The following is an 18,753-nucleotide window of genomic DNA, read 5'->3' on the forward strand; positions in this document are numbered from 1 at the left end:
ATATGTGCCAATATTTGAAGACATTTTTTATTGTCACACTTGGATATTGCTATAGGCATTTAGTGAGTAGAGGCTAGCATGCTTCTAAACATCCCACAATGCATAGGATAGTTTCCCCTAAGAGTTCTCTGGCCGTAATATCAGTAGTGCAGAGATTTAAAAAACCTGGTCTAAAATCATAAGTTGTTCTCGTCATCAAGAAGGACAGATGGATACTTCATTCGTATCTGTTGAGTTCTTAGATGACTTTAGCTGGAGGGAGAATATTAAGGGAGGTGGGTGGCAGGGGTGTGGCTATGGAGAGGTAAGCAGCTTCCCTCAAATTCCTGATTCCCATGGGCATAAGGATAAACCCTGCCTTAGGCTATAGGCCCCATAGATGAGGCTCAGAGGAGATCTACAGTGGGGATGTAGGCTTGCTGGGACTTCCCCACCCCAGTGTGGACAGAGATCATATGATAGAAAGTCTACCTGGGAGTTGCCCAGAAGATATAGCTGATATTCACAAAGATCCACCAAGGCTTCTGGAAGCAATTTGGGATTGAGTGTCTCATCCATGGGGTCTGCTCCCATCCAGCCCACACCAAGTTTTCATATAAGGAGCTAGGCTGACAGGGATGACCAACAGAATTGTGGTCTCCTCCTCTGAAGCAGGGTTCTCATGTAAAGGACAATTGGTCTCTCCTTTGTTGATGAAGGACAACTCACCCTAGGAAGTCACATTCCAAAATATCTTTTATTATCTCCTTCCTCCAGAACTAGAATTAGGAGGGAAGAGTAAGGAGGAGGGGGATGTGAGAGAAGGAAAAATCACATCTCCTGCCTTTCTAACTGTGGAAACCCCAAATTCTTGCTTAGGAATAACATCATTTGCCACATAGCAGTGGTGGGCATACTATGGCCCAAAGGTCATAGCATATATAGTTCCATTAATAACTGTTTATTGAAATCAGCTACATGTACTATCTGTGATTGCTGTAATGCTACAATTTCAGAATTGAGTAATTTTGACAGAGACCTTGTGACCTGAGAAGCCTACAGTATTTCCTATCTGGCCCATCACAGAAAAAAAATTTGTCAACTTCTGCTCTGTAGGGTTGGTAGAGGATAAAGGAAGTAATTCACGTAAAAAAGTCGGCACAGTACCAGGCATGGAACAAGCACTTAAATAAGATTGCAAATAATTATTACTGCATTTGTGATTCAATTATTATGTAATTATTACCCATATCATTGTTGGTATACACATGTTCCTTCATTTATGACCACGAAGTCATATCCCATTAAACCTATTGTAAGTTGAAAATATCATTAAGTGAAAAATTCATTTAATACATGTAACCTACTGACTGAACAGTCAGTGCTGCAGACTATAAACTACTGGTTGTTTCCCCTTGGGATCCCTTGACTGACTGGGACCTAAAACCTGCTCCTGCTTTCTGGCATCACCAGAGAGTATCACATTGAATATGACTAGCCCAGGAAGAGATCCAAAATTCAAAATTTGAAGTACAATTCCTACTGAATGCATCTTATTACCATACTGTAGTTAAGTCAAAAAAAATCCTAAGTTGAACCACTGTAAACTGGGGATCATCTGCATTTAAATTTGAAGGATTCTCTTAATACCACTCCTTATAAGTGGCAAAAACCTCCAAGGTTAAGGCAATGTTGTTTTGCTTCTCAAGTATTTCCATCAGGAGTTAATCAAGCATATTGAGAAAGGAGATGTGAGTGTGTGGGGGTGGGGAGGGCTGGTCACAGGGGCCTCCATGGCTGGACAATCTGCGGCTGCTGAGCTGTGCAGTAATGACAAATCCACATTTTGAACTTCATTTCTCTTTGCCATTGGCTCTTCTGCTTTGTAACCTTCACAGGAATGAGGGACTGGTACAGATAAGTCTGTGGCTGGCCAGAGAAATTGGAATTAATCAGAGCTGCCCATTTAAAAAAATAATTGCCTTTATCGCCTGCATTGAATTTAGCCTTGCCAGAGTTTGGCTGTGATCCTGACATGAGGTGCATGGGTCTGAGGCATTGGGAAAAGTCTATTACCCCCAATATTTTCAGCCTGGAGAGAATATGGAATGATTTGTCTCTTTTTATAAGATTTCCAGACCAATTTCTCAAGCTAATAGGTTCTACTCTGCCTCAAACAAGACTCTTACATTTTGGGACACATCTCTGCATTTGATCTTCCAGGTTGCTCTCCCATAATGCCCAGAGGACTGGGGAAGGTTGCAGGATTCTTTGAATCCTAAATCAGAGTCACTGTTTCACTCAGGTTCCCTAATTTGTGAGACTACATCTGCAGGAGCACAGGTGACATTCATTTGAGTGATTTGTGGGCAGATGTGCATTTGAGCTTCCAAGGATGATCAGGGTCTTCCCACAGCCCAGGACACTGCACATCCTCTAGTTATGAGAAATAGGAACAAAAGTGGACAGAAGTCAAAGGCTATGTCCCCAGTGGCCCTTTGGGGCTTGGAAATGACTCTCATTAGCAAGAGATGTCCTTTATGGTTTAGCTCAAGATTGTCCTGCTGTCCAAGTGTGTGTGGTTGCCCTTGAATGGGAGCTGCCATTTTGGCTTCTGTATGTAGGTAGCATAGAAAAAGGGGGGAAATGCATTGGGGTCACTACTTGAAGGACTCAAGGTTCAAGTCCCAGCTCTATCACTTTCTAGTTGAATAACTTGGCCAAGTCTTTTTGCTCCTCCAGGTTATGGCGGCTGTGAATTTCAATGCCTCCTAGCATACAGATCTGTAGCTCTAGTGAGTACTTCATGCGTATGAGCTATAATTATTAGGTAGCATTATTCAAAGCAAGATGGATAAAGGGAAGAATTTTTTTTCCCTTCTACTTTCTAGTCCTTATGAAAATTTCTCTTTAGCAAAATACCCAAAGGATTGCTCTTATTGCAAAAATTCCTGATCAGCCAGCTTGGGGTAGCTGTAGTCAGACAGCCTTGTGAAGAGAGGAACACTATTCTGCATGCTAAAGGAGAAAGACCTGTAGCTTTTTCTTGAGAGGAACTCAGAAAATAAAAGAGGGGACTAGGCATGGTGTTCATGCCTATAATCCCAGCAGAGATTGGGAGGACCATGGTTTGAGGCCTGCCCAAGCAAAAAGTGAGCAAGACCTCCATCTCAACCAACAAACCAGGCATGGTGGCATGTGCTGATGGTCCCAGTTACTGGGGGACATACGTAGGAGGACCATGACCTGAGACTGGCCTCTGGGCAAACATGAGAGACGCTTTCAGAAAAATAACTAAAGCAAAAAGGGGATGAGGGAAGGTTCAAGTGATAGAGAAGCTGTCTAGCAAGCACAAAGTCCTGAGTTCAAATCCTAGTACCATGGGGAGATAAGGAAAGAAAATGAAAGGAAGGTTAGGGTATAGTAGAACCAGCGAAAGGTATAAGATAACTGGATGTATCATGTAGTACTTTTCCTAACCTCCTAACTATTCTACAGATTTTGAATAGCAAGACAAGGCTCAGTGTCTATGGATTTCTAGTGGAAACCAGGGAGGAACTGAGCTTTGCTCCCTGAATAACACAGGAAGGAAATAGAGATCACACGTGTGAACAGAGGAGGCAGACCATGGGCAGTTGGTAGAATTCGAAGGGAAGGCAGTGTTAGGGTTTTTAAAACCCTGGAGGTAGGGATTCAAGGAAGCCCACTTGGCTTTCAAAAACCATGAGGATCTAGCTGACTTTGAGGCCATACTTGTTATTCAGTGCAACCTTAGTACTTTTGTTCTCAGATGGAAAACTTGAAGTTGGCTGTCTCCAAGAATAGATTCAAATTCTTGAGCCTAGAGTCTAGGCCAGCTGTTTTTCCCTACCTTCTCTTCTAGTGCTCTTCCTACCTTTCCTTTCCCAGTTGTCTGAGGAGGGTGGTATTGCTCAAAGGGAAGGTCTCAGCATTTTTTGCAGACACACATAGGTAGGGCTGATGACCACACCTGGGAGGGAAGCCAGTCCAGTTGGTTCTGGTGATTTAGAAAAGGCCACACTTCTTCCAGGAAAGCACAGGGGCTTTGCTATTTATTATCAGAATGAGTTAAACCAAGCGAAAGTCGAGAAGCCTGTGAGGATAGCCCTAGAACAGCTTTCACACATTATTCTACCTAGTGATCTCCATCACTATTTGGGCCATGAAAAGATGTCCTTCGGGGGTGCAAGTTCATGCGTGAAATATAACAAATGTGCAGGAGCCTCTCTCGTTAAATATCTTTATCTTGCTGATGAAATCAGAAAGCTTGTTAGTCACTGGAATAAACATGCTCTGATGAGGTGAATGAAAACTAGCAGATGGGCCTATTTTTGGAAAAAGAACAATTTTAAAGCAAATAGCACACTGTAGTTATACCTTTTGTTAATTACAATACTTTGATAAAATGGAAAGTCCAAGTAATATGGCTTTAGAAGTGAAAGACTATACTTATCAAAGTTCCTGGGAAAAATCAATCCCAGGCCACCAAAAGGTGAAGTGAATTCATAGTTTAATGAGAGAAATGTGAAAGAGTCACCTGAATTGGCTTTAAAATTCTGCTTGGTGATTATAAAATTCCTTTAAGTACATCCTATAAAATTAGAATTGGCTTTGACAAGATGGCCAGTTAAGAAAACAGAATGTTGGAGAAGGGGCTTATAGGAACATGGGACAGAGAGGAGAAGATGTATGGACATTGATCAATGGATATTTGTACACCCCATTATCCCAACAGCCTTGTAAGGGATAACAAGAGTTCTACATAGTGGGTAGAAACTTACTCTTATGTCAACTGAATCCAAGTTTGTTTCCAGGAAGGAAGGACGGAGTTTAGGGCAATACTTACAGAAGGGAGTGGTGGGTGGGAGACAAGACTCAGGGCCAATTTTAGAGAGGTGCTAAGGAGATAGCTGAATTTTTCAGAAAAAGGAACAGTTTATGGGGAGGGACTAGAAGAACTGAGAAGCAAGGAGAGGGAGAAGAGGTGGACAGGAGAAGAAAATGGTTTAGGTGACAGGGTAGGGATGATATGGTGCCATGGGGCAGGGGAGGGAGGAGGTAAGGTGGGGCTTAAGAATGAGGATGAGTGCTATTCAACTGCAAGACATGGAATTGATGGGCTGTGAACCCTACATTGCTCCCACTCAAGCCTCAGCTAGAACTTGGAAGAGAACATGAGAATGGGAACACTTTGGAATTCCTTGAAATGACAGGGAGGATGTTGGGTTTTCTTACAGGATGGAGTAAGGAACAGATGTAATTTGATTGAAATTTTCAAAGATAGAACTTGGCTAACATTTGGATTATACCAACCTAACAGAGGATATCATTGAGGCTCGGAGAAGTTAAGAAACTGACTCAGGGCAACACAGTATGTAACTCATGTTTAACCCCAGACTTTCTATTCTACATTATCCCCACTATTACAGGGGGGTAGAGACACAGCCCCTTGAAAAGTCAGGCCTAAGGCTGGTTGAGAGGCATTACTGGGAATTCTGTGTATTTTGGTAGCATGTTAGTCTGTGTTTTCACAAGCCAAGGTAAAAATGGGGGTATCAATGCTTGCTATTTACCCTGCAGGCACAATGACAGCAAAAGACATCTCTGAAACATCACTCTGCTTTTCCCCTGGAAGGATGAAGCACTTGTTGCCCTTACTTCCATGAAAATACATCATGGCTTTCTGCTTATTCTTGGACCCACCTATCTTCCTCTTTCCTCCTGGATGTTGTCACCAAAATCCAGGTCTCAGGCTCAGAACTTGGCAACTCAGCTTTTATATAAGCTGTGGGCTCTTGTTTGTTTTAAAGCAAGGAAACAATCTTGCCTTCTCCATATACCCAGTTGTCAGCAGATAGGTGATGATCAGGTACCAAGGCCTGGAAATCTGTCATGAAATGATTGCAAACATCTTTACTATCCCAGCAGAAGGCTATGGGCAAAAGTCAGTGATGAGCTTTGTGACCTGTTCAAATCCCTTCCCTGCTTTGGTCCAAGTTTCCTGATCTGCAAAGTGAAATCAGTGATTTCCAAAGTAGGATATGTAAAGTTAGTAGAGAAGCCAAGGAGCTATCTCTGAAATCTCTGAAAGCCAAAGAAAGATCATACTGTTGTCCTAGAGTGGAGGACCAAGAGTCTCTGGCTTTGGTCTTGAATTAGAGCATCTCATTGTATCATTTCTGAATATGGCCTGCAGATCAGAAGTTCATTGAGAACTTCTGCAGATCAGAAGTTTTTCATGTGTCTCATGAAAAACATAAAAAAAGCAATTCATTATTAATTAGTAAATACAGATCCATGGAAAGAGGACATGGAATTATTGAAAAGTGTTTTGTGGTAATTTAGATTACAAAAGCTCTAAGATTTAAACAACATAGCAAGATAAAGGGGGCTCCCTAGAATTACTGACAAGCAAAATAATGAGAAACTCAGAGGATACTCCAAGAATAGCCAATATAATAAATCAACACAATATTCAAGAAAGGCAGAAGCACTAGCATTTATTAATGGAGAGGCAGTCAAATGGAAACTGGGTCTCACTGACCCCAAACCCTGACTCCAGGCTGATGGGGTGTTTTTTTTTCCTGCTATAACCCTTCACAGCAGTCCACAAAGCTTGAGGGCAATGTGACCTGTCCCTTGACACTGTCTCTTCCATCTTTCTGCTTTGTGGTCAGTGTCTTCCTGCCACTAGACAGCCTTACTGAGGTGATTCCAGCTGAGGATGATTTCACCCTCTGATGCCAGAGAGAGGCTGAGAGGGGGGCATCACCTCATCAAATTGCTTTCTTCATGGGAATGAGGAGTTTTTGTGCCTCCTTCATCCTCTGTCATATCTAGGTCTATGCCTGGCACATGGTATGTTCTCAATAAATGTATGTTGATGAGTGAATGAATAGATGTATGTTGCTGAATGAGTTCCAGAAAGCATGCCCCGTGACCTTTAAAAGCCTCCATCTGGTTTGGCAAGGCCACCTAAGCTGGTGAAGTATACTTTGACATCCTATTTGCCCCTCTGCATCCTGCTCCCTTATGGCTCCTCTTGGTTCTGACTTTGGACTCAGATTGAGACATGGATTTCTCTAGCTCAAACCACTTCCCATTCAAACACTCAATGATGACTCCAGCTTTTAGCATAACTTCAGTCTCACACTCAGTTCTGTTCTGATCCTTATTGCTCTGGGTCTGAATTTCTTGTTTTAGTTTTATTGCCTGCATTAATTTCCTATGATTCCTGTAACAAATTGCCACAAATATAGTGGCTTAAAGTGAACACAAATCTATTATGTTGTAGTTCTGAAAATGAGTCTTAAGGGGTTTCCATCAAGATGTGAGCAGAGCTGCCTTCTTTTCCAGAGACTCTAGGAGAAAGCCATAATTCTTGCCTCTTCATCTTCTAGAGGTTGCCTGCATTCCTTGTCTGTCTCTCACCAGTTTCTGCTCTGTTGTCACATTGCTATCCAATGACCCTTACATTGGTCCTAATTGAATAACCCAGGATGATCTCCACACTTCAAGACCCACATCTGCAAAATCTCTTTTACCACATAAAATAGCGTATTCACAGGTTTTGGGGATTTGGATAGGAACATGTTTGGGGACCATGATTCTTCTACCACACAACTCCATCCTGTGTCAACATGAAGGATCTCCTGAGTTTTCTAAGCACTGTACTGGACACGGGATGACTATAGGAAGGCTTCTTTCTTGTGTACACTCCTCATGGACTCTGGTCTATGTATAGAATCCACAAAGATGGAAGAGACCTGTCAGTGCCATTAGATATGGTTGAGAAGTTTCTTTCTGTTGGGTCTGAGAAACTGCAGTGTCTTTTAGTGGATATTGTAGTTTTAAAATTTTGCCACACTAATTTGCCACAGGGTTTTGGAGTTCTAAAGAGTTTTAAAAAATCTCTAAAATCAAAAGCAGAAATTAGGGTCTTTATCAAAGCACTCATTGATCAGCAATTGAACAGCAGCCACTATGAAGAATGGAAGGATATTTGTGGCTGGGGATGGCTGATTGAATGAAGTAGTGTAGGATTTGGAGCAGAGGCAGATTTGGACAGCAGAGCAAGAAAATGAAGTGTTTTGCAGAGCGCACATCCTCTCCTTGACCTTATTTTGTTGTATCTCACAGTTCACTTTACCCTCAATGTGGGCCCTTACAGTCCATGGTCAAGCCCCAGAATATGGCATTAGTCTTCTCAGGAGCAAATGAGTGATGCTCAGGACCCAAGGCAGACTTGTCCACGTGGCTGGGCTGGCCCAAGCCCTGGGCTGCCTTGGCAGGAGCATGCTGGCAGGCAAAAGCTGGTGCCACTTCAAAGAACCGCCCCTCCAGGTGCCAAGGGCTGCTTTTCTGATGCTCATGCTGTGTCATTGTTTATTTTTGCAAGGCATCCAGCTGCTGCGGTGATGATATTTATATCAATAAGTGCTCTATTCATCTGCCGATTTCAGGAGATGCTTGCCAGCTGTGTATGGCAGCCAACCTCAGGGTGCTTTTGAGCCTGATGTTTTTGCACTTAGAGACTCAATTCTCAAGGTCTGTACCAACATCTGGAACTGATAGATTATTCTATCCTATACCAAGAAGGGGAGCTATAGCCAATGACCTTGACCCAAAGCAAGATTCTTCGAAACTCCTGTTCTGTCCCTGAAATCATGTTTTGCAAAAAAAGGATGTTGAAAAAGAGAAGAGCAAATGGGCTTTCATAGGTCCTACTTCACTTCCAGATCATAGAGTTCAGTTCTCTGTTTTACTTTTTCAGGCAAAAGAATAAGTGATGGCTTCTGATTCTGGAACTCTGAGGGCACTCTCTGTTTCATAGGAATTTATTTATTTCCATAGTTATTTCAGTTTCCAACCTTTCATTGTTCAAACCCCAAACTTTGGAGTTATCCTTCATTCCTCTTTTTCCTTCACTTTCCCTCTTTAACCTGTCAGGTACTTTTGTTGGATATAATTCCAGCATTCATCTATAACCTATGCTATTGCTACCATTCCGGTTTAAGCCATCCTCATTGTCACCTGATTATTGTAATAGCCTCTTTCCTTTTTCTTTCTCTTTCTGCTCTCAGCATCTCTCCTCCCCATCCCCCAACAGGAATCTGTTCTCAACGCAGCAGCCAGTGGATGCTTTTAAAGCAGTCAGATTACATCATCCCTTTGTCTAAAGTCTACTAGTGGCTCCACATTTCCCACAGAGCAAAAGCCAAAATTCTTTCTATGACTTACAAGATCCTCCATGACTTGGCCCTGTTACATCTCTGACCTTACTGCTAATCTTCCTATCTTCACCCTGCTCCTGCCCCAGCAGACTCTGCTGTCTTCAGTGGAACCAGGTGGATGCCCACAATGCCACCTGGGTGCAGGTTATTCCTTCTGCCTGCGACTCTTTCCTCTGGAAGAGGCACATGGTTTGCTCCCTCACCTCCTTCAAGTCTGTATTCAGATAATCTTTTCTCAACAGGACCTACATTGACCACCCCAATGCAGTTGCTTTTTGTGACTCAAACCCAGCTTTCTGATCTCCATTATACTGTCCTCTTATTTGTCTTTTCCATACCCTTGTCACCTCCTAACATACAATTGAGTACATTATAGAGCACTTTTTAATTTACTGTCTCTCTACTACATACACCTCAGAATAGAAAGTGCAGGAGAGATGAGATGGGGATTTTCTTGTTTCTCCTTGTCTGTACTGTTCACAGTCCAAGCACCTAGAGTAGCTTCCAGTGAATAGCAGCAGCAGATGTTCAACAAATGTGGATCACGAGAATGGAGAGAACCTCTCCTTTCTAGGCACATCCCAGATTGTCCTCACTTTCATCCCCTCCTACTCCCTGCCTCTGTGAACTTCCTGCTTTCCCATTTTGGCCAGGTGCATCTGGAACACCTAATTGTCCAGGTGAGACACCTGTCATCATTAGTAACTTTTCCTTCTCATTCACCTCCCATGTGCAGCTGCTCCTTAAACCTGTGGACTTCAATTCTGGAAACGTTTTCACATCTCATTCAAATTCTGCCTCCCAGCCACTTCCTCAGTTCAGATCTCTACCTTCAATTTCTGCATACTTGAAAACCCTCTCCCCATCTTTATTTCCCAGGTTTGTGTTCCCTGGTCCTGGACTCAGCTTTTTAACAGGATCCCTTCCTCCATGAGGAAGCCCTTCAGAATCTCTCCCCAGTGCACAGCAAGGATTTCTAACTGTGACCCCGGAAATCCTAGGATTCCACAGAGGTGCTCACAGTGACTGACTGTCTGAGGCCCACAAGGAGAAGATGAAAACCACTGCAGATGGATCCGTGGACCTCTGCATCCTGCTTCAACATGACCAGCTCTTAATCATTCTTACTTTATACATTGCGCTTGCACAAAAGCTTTCATTGGTAGAAAGGATTCTGTGGCTTACAAAGTAAAAGTCTGACACTTATAACACTTCAGTCCTTGGCCCAAGCTCCTGAGCCTGGCATAGCAAGTCTCTACAAGTCAGGCCTTGCTGCCGTATCCAGGTGCATCATGCTCTTTTGCTCTTGTCCTAGTCTAACCTCACTGGAACAGAGCTATCTGCAAACAAGCCCATGTACATCCATCTGCCTTGACTTTGTCCTTGCTCTTCCTTCTGCCTGGAATGCCTCTTCCCAGCTACTTCATCTCCTGTATGCACAAATATCTTCTGTCCCCTCAAGGTCAAAGCTGTCTTCTTTTTGAAATCTCCCCTCACTCTCTGGGCAGAATTAATTGCTCCCTGATCCTAGTCAACACAGCACTTCATTGCTGACCTCTATTACAGCATAGCCACATGAGGTTGCAACGAGTTGCCCATCTGTCTCTGTAACAAGACTGGGAGCTCCTAGAAGGCTGAGACTATAGCTCAAACCCATTTGAAAAAAGTTTTTTTTTTCCCACTCAAGGCCTGTACATGGCCAGAACTCATATGGGAGTGTGTTGAATTACTTTTTTGAGTTTTTGTCAAGGCAGCAAAAAGGTTTGCAAAAATCTGAAATGCCATTCTCATCTCCTTCACTGCAGGAATGTCTGTCCTAATACAGAGGGGAGGGCTCCAGAAACTGTCCCAAGATGCGCCCTGTGTCCTGAGTGTGTGGATATGTTGTAGGCCTATGGTGATTAAAGTTGTCAGATTTAAAGGGGCTAAGTCATGAAGACAAGGTTAAGAGGGGTGGTCAGGGGGCTTTGCCTCCTAGGTTCAGGCTCTAGCCTCTGCTAGCACAGGCTTTATGGCAAAGGGCTAGGGCATTGGATATTCTTGAGGGTTGGAGGTATTCAGTATTGGAGGTGTTTCCTGGCTCTGTAAGCTCTGTGTGATTTAGAGAAAGACCCTAACCATTGTTTGGGGCATGGAAAACAAAGACTGACCCTGGGGGCAGCTGGATAAAGCCCATAGGCAGAGGAATTTGCTTTTGGGGTTCTGGGGTAGAGGGTCTAGCAGGAGACTCCTGTTGTCTGTGGGCAGCAGAATGGGCTTGCTTTTTACTCATGGCCAGACAGTGCCCATCCCAGTGTCTCCCTCCAAGTCTACAGCATGGTCTTCCTGACCCACCGGGGCCCACCTATGGCAGCTACAGGGCCTCCTCCTACCTGAGCAGTGTCCATCTCATTCAGCATCACCACAGAGGAGCAGTTATAATCGAACACCAGCCTCCAGAAGTCTGCCACAGTGTTGGGAAGAGGGTGTTGAGTGACCACAAAGGCGGCAGGCTGCTTGTGGCTCTGACAAAGAAATGACACAAGTTTTATAAAATACATATCTATCAGTGCTATTCTGATGATGATGAGGCCCAGATGGATGCCAGAGGCCCTGAGCCAGTCAAATGGATTTCACAAAGCACCTGCCCGTTTTGTTATCTCTCAGTGCCCTGGTGGCAAAGGGGACCTTCTCCTAATGAACATATTCTTCTGAAAACTAAGACATTTCATTAGGAAAGTGTCACTCAGATGAGGATTATCCAAATAAATTATTTATGTCTTAGATCTCAGCAAATAATCATCATTACAATATGAAATGAAAGATTCTGGATGCAGATTTGCTGCTCTGCTGGCTGAGATACCTCTTGGGATATAATGGATCTGCTGAGTTCCTGTGCCTGTGATGCTGGGAAGGAGTCTAGCTGACCTGTGAGGGGGCCTGTTTTGCAAGCTTCACTCCAGGTCTGGGACAGAACTGAGGGCTGAGCTACCCTTGCAGGAGGTGGCATTGTGTCCTACAGCCAATGGGGCAGTGGAAGGTCTCCAAGTATTAGAGTCAGGTAGACCTGGGGTTCAACCTCAGCTTTGTTACCAGCCATCCATCCATCCACCCATTTGTTCATCCATTCATTTATCTAAACATCATTTGTAGAGTGCTTTATGGGGAATGTGTGGGATGCTAAATACTGGTAAGTTAGATGGTTTCAAAACTCAGATTCTTTATCTGGAAAATGGAATTCATAAATCCAAAGGGATAGTTGTCATACATTTGAATGAGATTTGCATGTAAAAAGCCCACTGAGCATGAGTCTGACTATAAGCCTACCACAGGGTAGAAGCACTTCTGACTTAGGTTTTCATCTGGGCACCAGCGCTATGGCTGGTACACACTGGAAACAGTATAGCTCCGGTGAATAAATAAATCAATTCAGCCCCATATTACAGACAGGGGAACAGAGGCCCAGAAAAAATGGGCCCGTGAGTTTCCACTGGGCCCGATTTGTCAGACCACCCTGTGAGGAGGTATTTGAGAAGATTGAGGGCTATCTCTATTTCCTCAGTGGTTTGTGAAATCTGACAATTAGCCAATGTTCTTAGCACATTTTTGGTCCCTCTGGTAGTCACAGCCATATCCAGTGGAATTATAAGTCAGAAGGCAATGGGGAGGGAAGAGGGGAAGAGACTTCAGCAGCAGCAGGTCGAGGCCTTGCAAACATTGACATCATGTATGCATTAAGGAGACTTGTCTTCCAAGGGCCTTCTCCTGGCCAGTGGATGGTCAGAGGAGGGGTTTGGGAAGGCAGACTATTTAGTTGCCCACAAGCCAAATTCTCCCCATAGACAGCATGGTCTTTCCAGACCTAGAAAAGGATGTAAGCTTCAATGGAAGCAGGCATGGAGCTGGTTCAACCCTTTCTAAGCTAGTTCACCATCGGTTGACCTACAGACTCTCAGTGTCTCTGCAGAAAATGGGGGTAATAATACCCAAATGCAGAATGAGACAGTACAAGTCCAGGGCTGGACATGGTACCCAACACTTAGGGAATGTTAGTTTTCTTTGCTTTTTCATTGTCTCTGTGATAAATGCTCTATTAGGCCAGCATGCCTGACAAAGCCTTATCTGAAAATATGTTCGAGATCCGTGCTCCTGCCGGGTTTCAGGGATCAGCCAGCAATCCATTTCATGGATAACATCATCCTTTACCAGGGGAAACATTAAAAATTAACCCAGAGGACTTCATATTTTTCTGCTAGAGGCAAAGCTGCTATGGTTACCAGATAATGCACAAACTGAGCTGGAATACAGATAAGGACTTTTTTTTTTTTAATATAAGAAAGGCAAGGGCCTCAGTGATGGCTCACAGGAGAAATGTCCTGTGGACAAAGAAAATGCAATCAGAATTGGAGCTTGGCAAAAGGCATTTGACTCCAGGCAGTATCTAACCTACTAAGTAGAGGCCAGAAGCTTGCTTGATACTTGCTTAGATGTAAAAGCGAGAGACAGGGAGTCAGGACAAATAGCAGATAATGGTAGGGGAAGCTTGGAAGTGTAGGCGTACCTCTAGACCTCATCTCTCACCAGACACACAGGCACCCACACATACACATACATATATATAGTGACCTAAGCTGTTACCAGAGATTATCTCTCAAACTGCAGTTGTTTGATATGTCCAAGACAAGACTCCTTGTTTTTAGACCCTGACACAGGGTTTTCATGGAGGATGTAACCACCTACTGGCTGAGGCCAGGCAGGCCTCTTGAGAAAAGAGGTAGACCTTGGCTTCTTAACACCTCCTTGACTCCAACACCTAGTACTCTTGCTGAGAAAACTTGCTGAGAAAGTTTAGGAGTATCAGAGATCAGAGAAGTAGTTGGCCTTGATTGCAAGAGAGAGCATTCTATTCTCCTATCTGTTCTTAGGGTTACGGGAAGGCCACATAGGCTAAATAAATATGATCTTAAAGTGGGGAGTGGAGGGATGACAGACCTGGAAAAACTTATCACCAGCAAGCGATGGTGTTCTTGGTCCTGAGCCTTAGAAGGCAGGATATTGGCATCTTACAGGATCAAGCAAACTGTGGGGAGGCTCAAGAAATGAATTCTAGAGTGGGAGCCAGGAGCCCTGGGTTTGTTTTTGCCACTAGTTCTGTGGGTGACCTTGGGAAAGTCTCTCAATCTGGTCTCAGTTTCCTCTACTGAAAAGTGCATTAATGGGACTAGGTGGCCCATGGTTCCATCCTGCTGCAAACATCATTACATCCTGAAGGTGGAATGATGACAAACATAAGTAGCTTGAAGACCCAGGGAAAAGCATATGTGACAGAAGTATGGGTCCACTGAACAGGACATCCTTAATCTCAAACCAAGAGTGCTTTTCTTGGACAAAATTTTGAGAAATCAGGATACAATGGTCCTAACAGGGCAGGAAAATGGTCTGTTCCTCACTGCCTTCCATTACTTTTCCAGTAACTATCTGTTGAGTAACTATTTATTTTACACCTCTTTCTCCCTCTGCAAAGGAGTTATCTGGGAAGCTGAATAGGAGGTGCCAGTAGGCAGGACCTATGTCTGCATCATTTTGTGACCCTAGAGCTCAGGTTAAGACCTGGAATGGGGAATACTGCCAGAACTGAAATTCAGACTGAGAGCCATTTCTGTGGGAGATGGAAGGGGTGGGGCAGGACCATAGTCCTGTGCTGTCATTGGAGTCACTTTAAGCTTTTGATCTATTTTTTCCAGGCTCTTTGAACTAAAGTGCCAAGACTACAGATTGTGTCTGAGTTTGTCCAGAATCTTCAGGGGAGCCATAGTCCCAAAGGCCAATAGTCAGAAACAAGGTGGCTGGTGGAGTCAGGTCCCTGGGGTCCAGCCATCATCTCCACCTTGGAAAGGAGTTTTTCCCTGCAATGCCAGCAGGGATTTCTGCCAGGGATAAGCTTACATCCATCAGTGCTGCATTGATGTAGTTGCTGGACTCTCCATCCACTGAAATGAGGAAGGGCAGACAGCGGTCCAGAGGCAGGACGTCCATGCTCCGATTCTTATCATGGTTCCGGGGCAGGAGTCCAATGCTACAATCCTCTGGCCGGACACGAGGGGTCACAATGTTTAGTGTCTGTTGGGCACAAAGGTGGATAGATAAGTACTGTTCAGATGGTTGCCCTGAGCAGAAGAGACAGTGATGTTTCTGTTTAGTCTAACTCATCTGTCTGTACCCTCTAAACTTGGCCCTTGTCTCTTTCCCAGGACCCATGCCTCTCCCACAGTGGTGATATTCTGTCATATCCTTCTTGCTGCTACAGGACTTTTGGGCTGAGGGTATTTGCAAGGGACTGTGTGATACTCTCAAGATGCCAAGGCTGCAGAGCAGCATGCCCCTGCATAGGATCAGACATAGGCTGTCAACACCTGTCAACCATGTGAACTATGTTGTTCAACTCAGCCAGTGTTGCATTAAAGGGCAGGCCAGCCAGAAGGGCATATGGTGAGTTGGGGGTAGGGAATCCCTAATGAATGCTAAACACCATTTGAAGTGTCATGGGATGAGGAAAATAATTTACCAGCACTCTTCTCAAAGAGAAAATTATAGAAGTACGGAAGGTGTTTAGATGAGTGACTCAGGGTGGATGAGAGATTCCCAAGAGGCAACTCTAGTAGGTTTACAAAGCTACAGGGTTTGTGCATGCAGAGTAAGTCTTGCAATATGGGAACAGAGCTGCCCCAGCCAATAACTTAGATCTGTGTGCAATGACCAGGGTTTTATGTTTTCCATCCTTCTGTCATTTGGCACACTATCTCTGCTGTAAATCAATAAACACTGTTTGAAGGAGCACTAATGTATTGACTTGGCTTGGGTATCTGCCCATGGAACCATGAGCCTAGCACTTATCTATGGGCTTGAATCAAGTCCTGGTGCATCCTTGTTTCCTCTTGCCTGGTTCTCAGCTCTTGTTGCCCAGGTAGGGCCCTGGTACTGGCCTGGAATTAAAGTCTGGACTCCAGCTTTCTACCCAGTGATTCATATCTAGACCACTCAGACCAATGTTTTCATAATTCTGACCATATGGACTCCCACATGATGCTGATGCTTCCAGTCTACACCACACTTGGAGCAGCAAGGATCTATGGAGAAACTACAGAGAAAACCCAAGTTCCTCCAGGGACAAGAAGCATGGAATTCACTCCTGTATGTACAAACTGATCTTCTTCCACAAGAACTAAGAACTCAGTTCAAAAACATAATGATAGTTAAAAACAAGCATCAGCTATCACTGAGTGGTTGAGACCTGATAATGGCTGTGCATCTGATATTGTAGAATGCATTCTGCAGCTATCTGGCCCTGCAGACTGAAAGCACAGACATCTCAGTTCACACAGTGAAAGCAAATGGGCACAGCACCACTGAAGTTGGCTGGGTCACTGCTGTAAGTTGAATATTTGTGTTCCTCCTCCCCCATGCATATGTTGCCACCCTAATGTCCAGTGTGATGGCATTAGGAGGTTGGATCTAGTGGAGGTAATTAGGTCATAAGGGTGGAGTCCGCATGAATGGGATTAGTGCCCTTATAAGAAGAGACAAGCACTTGCTTCTTCTCTTTTTATGCCATGTGAAACTACAAGAAGGCAGCTATCTACAGCCCTCCCAGACACCAGATTTGTCAGTAAACTTCTAGAAATGTGTATTTTTTGTTTATTTGTTTGGTTTGTTTTGTTTCGTTTAGGCCAAAACTGGCTTTGTAACTCAGGCTGAGAACCTTGAACTTGTGATCCTCCTACCTCTGCAAAGGCCCCTCCCCACGGTGCTAGGATTATAGGCATATGCCCACCATATCTTAACTTTCAGAAATGTGGTTGTTGTTAAGTCACTCAGTCTATGGAAATTTGTTATAATAGCACAGACTGACTGAGACAGTCATTAAGTCTGGGATTTACCCATACCTGAAACTCATCTTTGATCTGGCTGGAGTTCGTTTGGGGATCCAGCCTGCTGATGTTATAGTAGAGAGAGCGGAACTCACACACAGGGATGGCAGTGTTGCCACAGAGGCACGCTTCCAGGATGGCATCATGCACAAACACATACTGCTCCTGCAAGGTCAAGGGGAGAAGAAAGGGGCACCAGATAAGAGCCATAATCTGGGATTTTGTTCTCCATGTTGACTCTTGTGACTGTGAAGAATGGATACAACTTATACTTTACTGTTTATCCTGTAACCCAAAGGGCTAAGTCTCTATGTTTCATAGTGATTGCCTGAGCTAAGGTGCATTTGTTCTTTATAGAAGATGGAACAGCACTCCACCTGATAAAAATGAGAAGCTTCTGGACATGTTATAGTGAGTGATCTTGATGCCCTGACCACAACCTCTCAGTTTTCACCTTTACCTGCCAAAGGCTGCTTGCTGCAAATAACCTGCAATTCTCTGCTGAGGGTTTTCTTCTGCTCCCAGGAGCAGACTTGGGCTATGCATAGGGAAACCAAAAGCACCAAGGAGTTAAGGCCCCAGGAAGGAGGCCTCAGGCAGTGTCAGATGGAGAGTTGGGGATAAAAAAATCAAAGTTGACCCTCCTCTTCAGTGGGACAGATTGTAGATGCATGTTTCTCACTGTCTCAGAGTTCCCCAGCAGGACTGAACTCCACTTATTAACAGTGTTTTACAACCTGATATAGTACTCTTTGTTTTTTCCTTCCCTATCTCACTTCCCACTCAGCAACTAGTGGGATTGTCTCTCTTGGAACCTCTAGCCCTTATCTCAAGTCCTCAAGAACTTTGGTGCTTAAGCCATTTCCTGCAGTGACTGACTTGATGCTTGCCACATACAGACCTTCTATGAATGCTCATCCTTCCCCTTCCTTCTATACTCCTTCAGCTAAGGCTGGAACACTGTTCAAAGAATCCCTGATAGCTACCATTCCAACCCTGCTTAGATGCCCTCAGAGATGGAGAACTAGCCATCATTCATTGTTGGTGGAAGTCTCTGTACCACAGGCCCTCAGGTTTGGCTGATGTGTCCTAGCTTCTAAAGTGGTCTTCCTATAACAAGCCTGGGATCACCCCCTCTCACTTCCCCCATACCCATCTCCCTTTGTACAGGATGCCCCCACCCATCTCTTTTTGACCATGCCTCTTCTTGGCTAGAGCTGTAGCTAAATGGCTGGCTCAGTCTCCAGGACTCACCTCTGTCTGCACCAGGTTGACTCTCTGTGCCCGGAGCTCACGCACGCAATTGAAGATGTCCACCACCCCTTCATTCTCAGCCATGTCAAGCATGGTGTCAATGGCAATGAAGCAACCAGTCCTACCGGCTCCAGCACTGAAAGAGAGGGATCGATCTGTGTTAGGGATCTTGAGGTGGGGCCAGCTGTGGAGAGGCCCCTACCATTCAGCCCTGTACCCAAAGGCCTGCATGCTGCCAAAGTCAGATAGAGAAGTTAGAATTCCAACATTCTTGGAATGCTGAACAAGTGACCCACTGAAAGCCTCAGCTCTCTCTAAAGGGGGAGAGTAATGCTTGCTTTTAGGGGAATGCTGTCAGG

At 44.4% G+C, this 18,753-nt stretch overlaps 1 protein-coding gene across 11 annotated transcripts in view; it reads right to left on the minus strand.

Moving 5' to 3' along the window:
- Ptprt (protein tyrosine phosphatase receptor type T) overlaps positions 1–18,753 on the minus strand; it is a 1,025,960-nt gene that overhangs the window by 13,892 nt on the left and 993,315 nt on the right. For all 11 annotated transcript variants that reach the window (XM_074074791.1, XM_074074788.1, XM_074074793.1 and 8 more), the window contains 4 exons: positions 18,395–18,530; positions 17,156–17,305; positions 15,159–15,332; positions 11,606–11,737 (listed from right to left, as the gene is read on the minus strand). In XM_074074791.1, coding sequence (XP_073930892.1) covers positions 11,606–11,737; positions 15,159–15,332; positions 17,156–17,305; positions 18,395–18,530 — 592 coding nt within the window. The remainder of the gene's footprint in view (positions 1–11,605; positions 11,738–15,158; positions 15,333–17,155; positions 17,306–18,394; positions 18,531–18,753) is intronic.

Source organism: Castor canadensis, chromosome 5 (genome assembly GCF_047511655.1).
Source record: "Castor canadensis chromosome 5, mCasCan1.hap1v2, whole genome shotgun sequence".
Classification (NCBI taxonomy): Eukaryota; Metazoa; Chordata; class Mammalia; order Rodentia; family Castoridae; genus Castor; species Castor canadensis.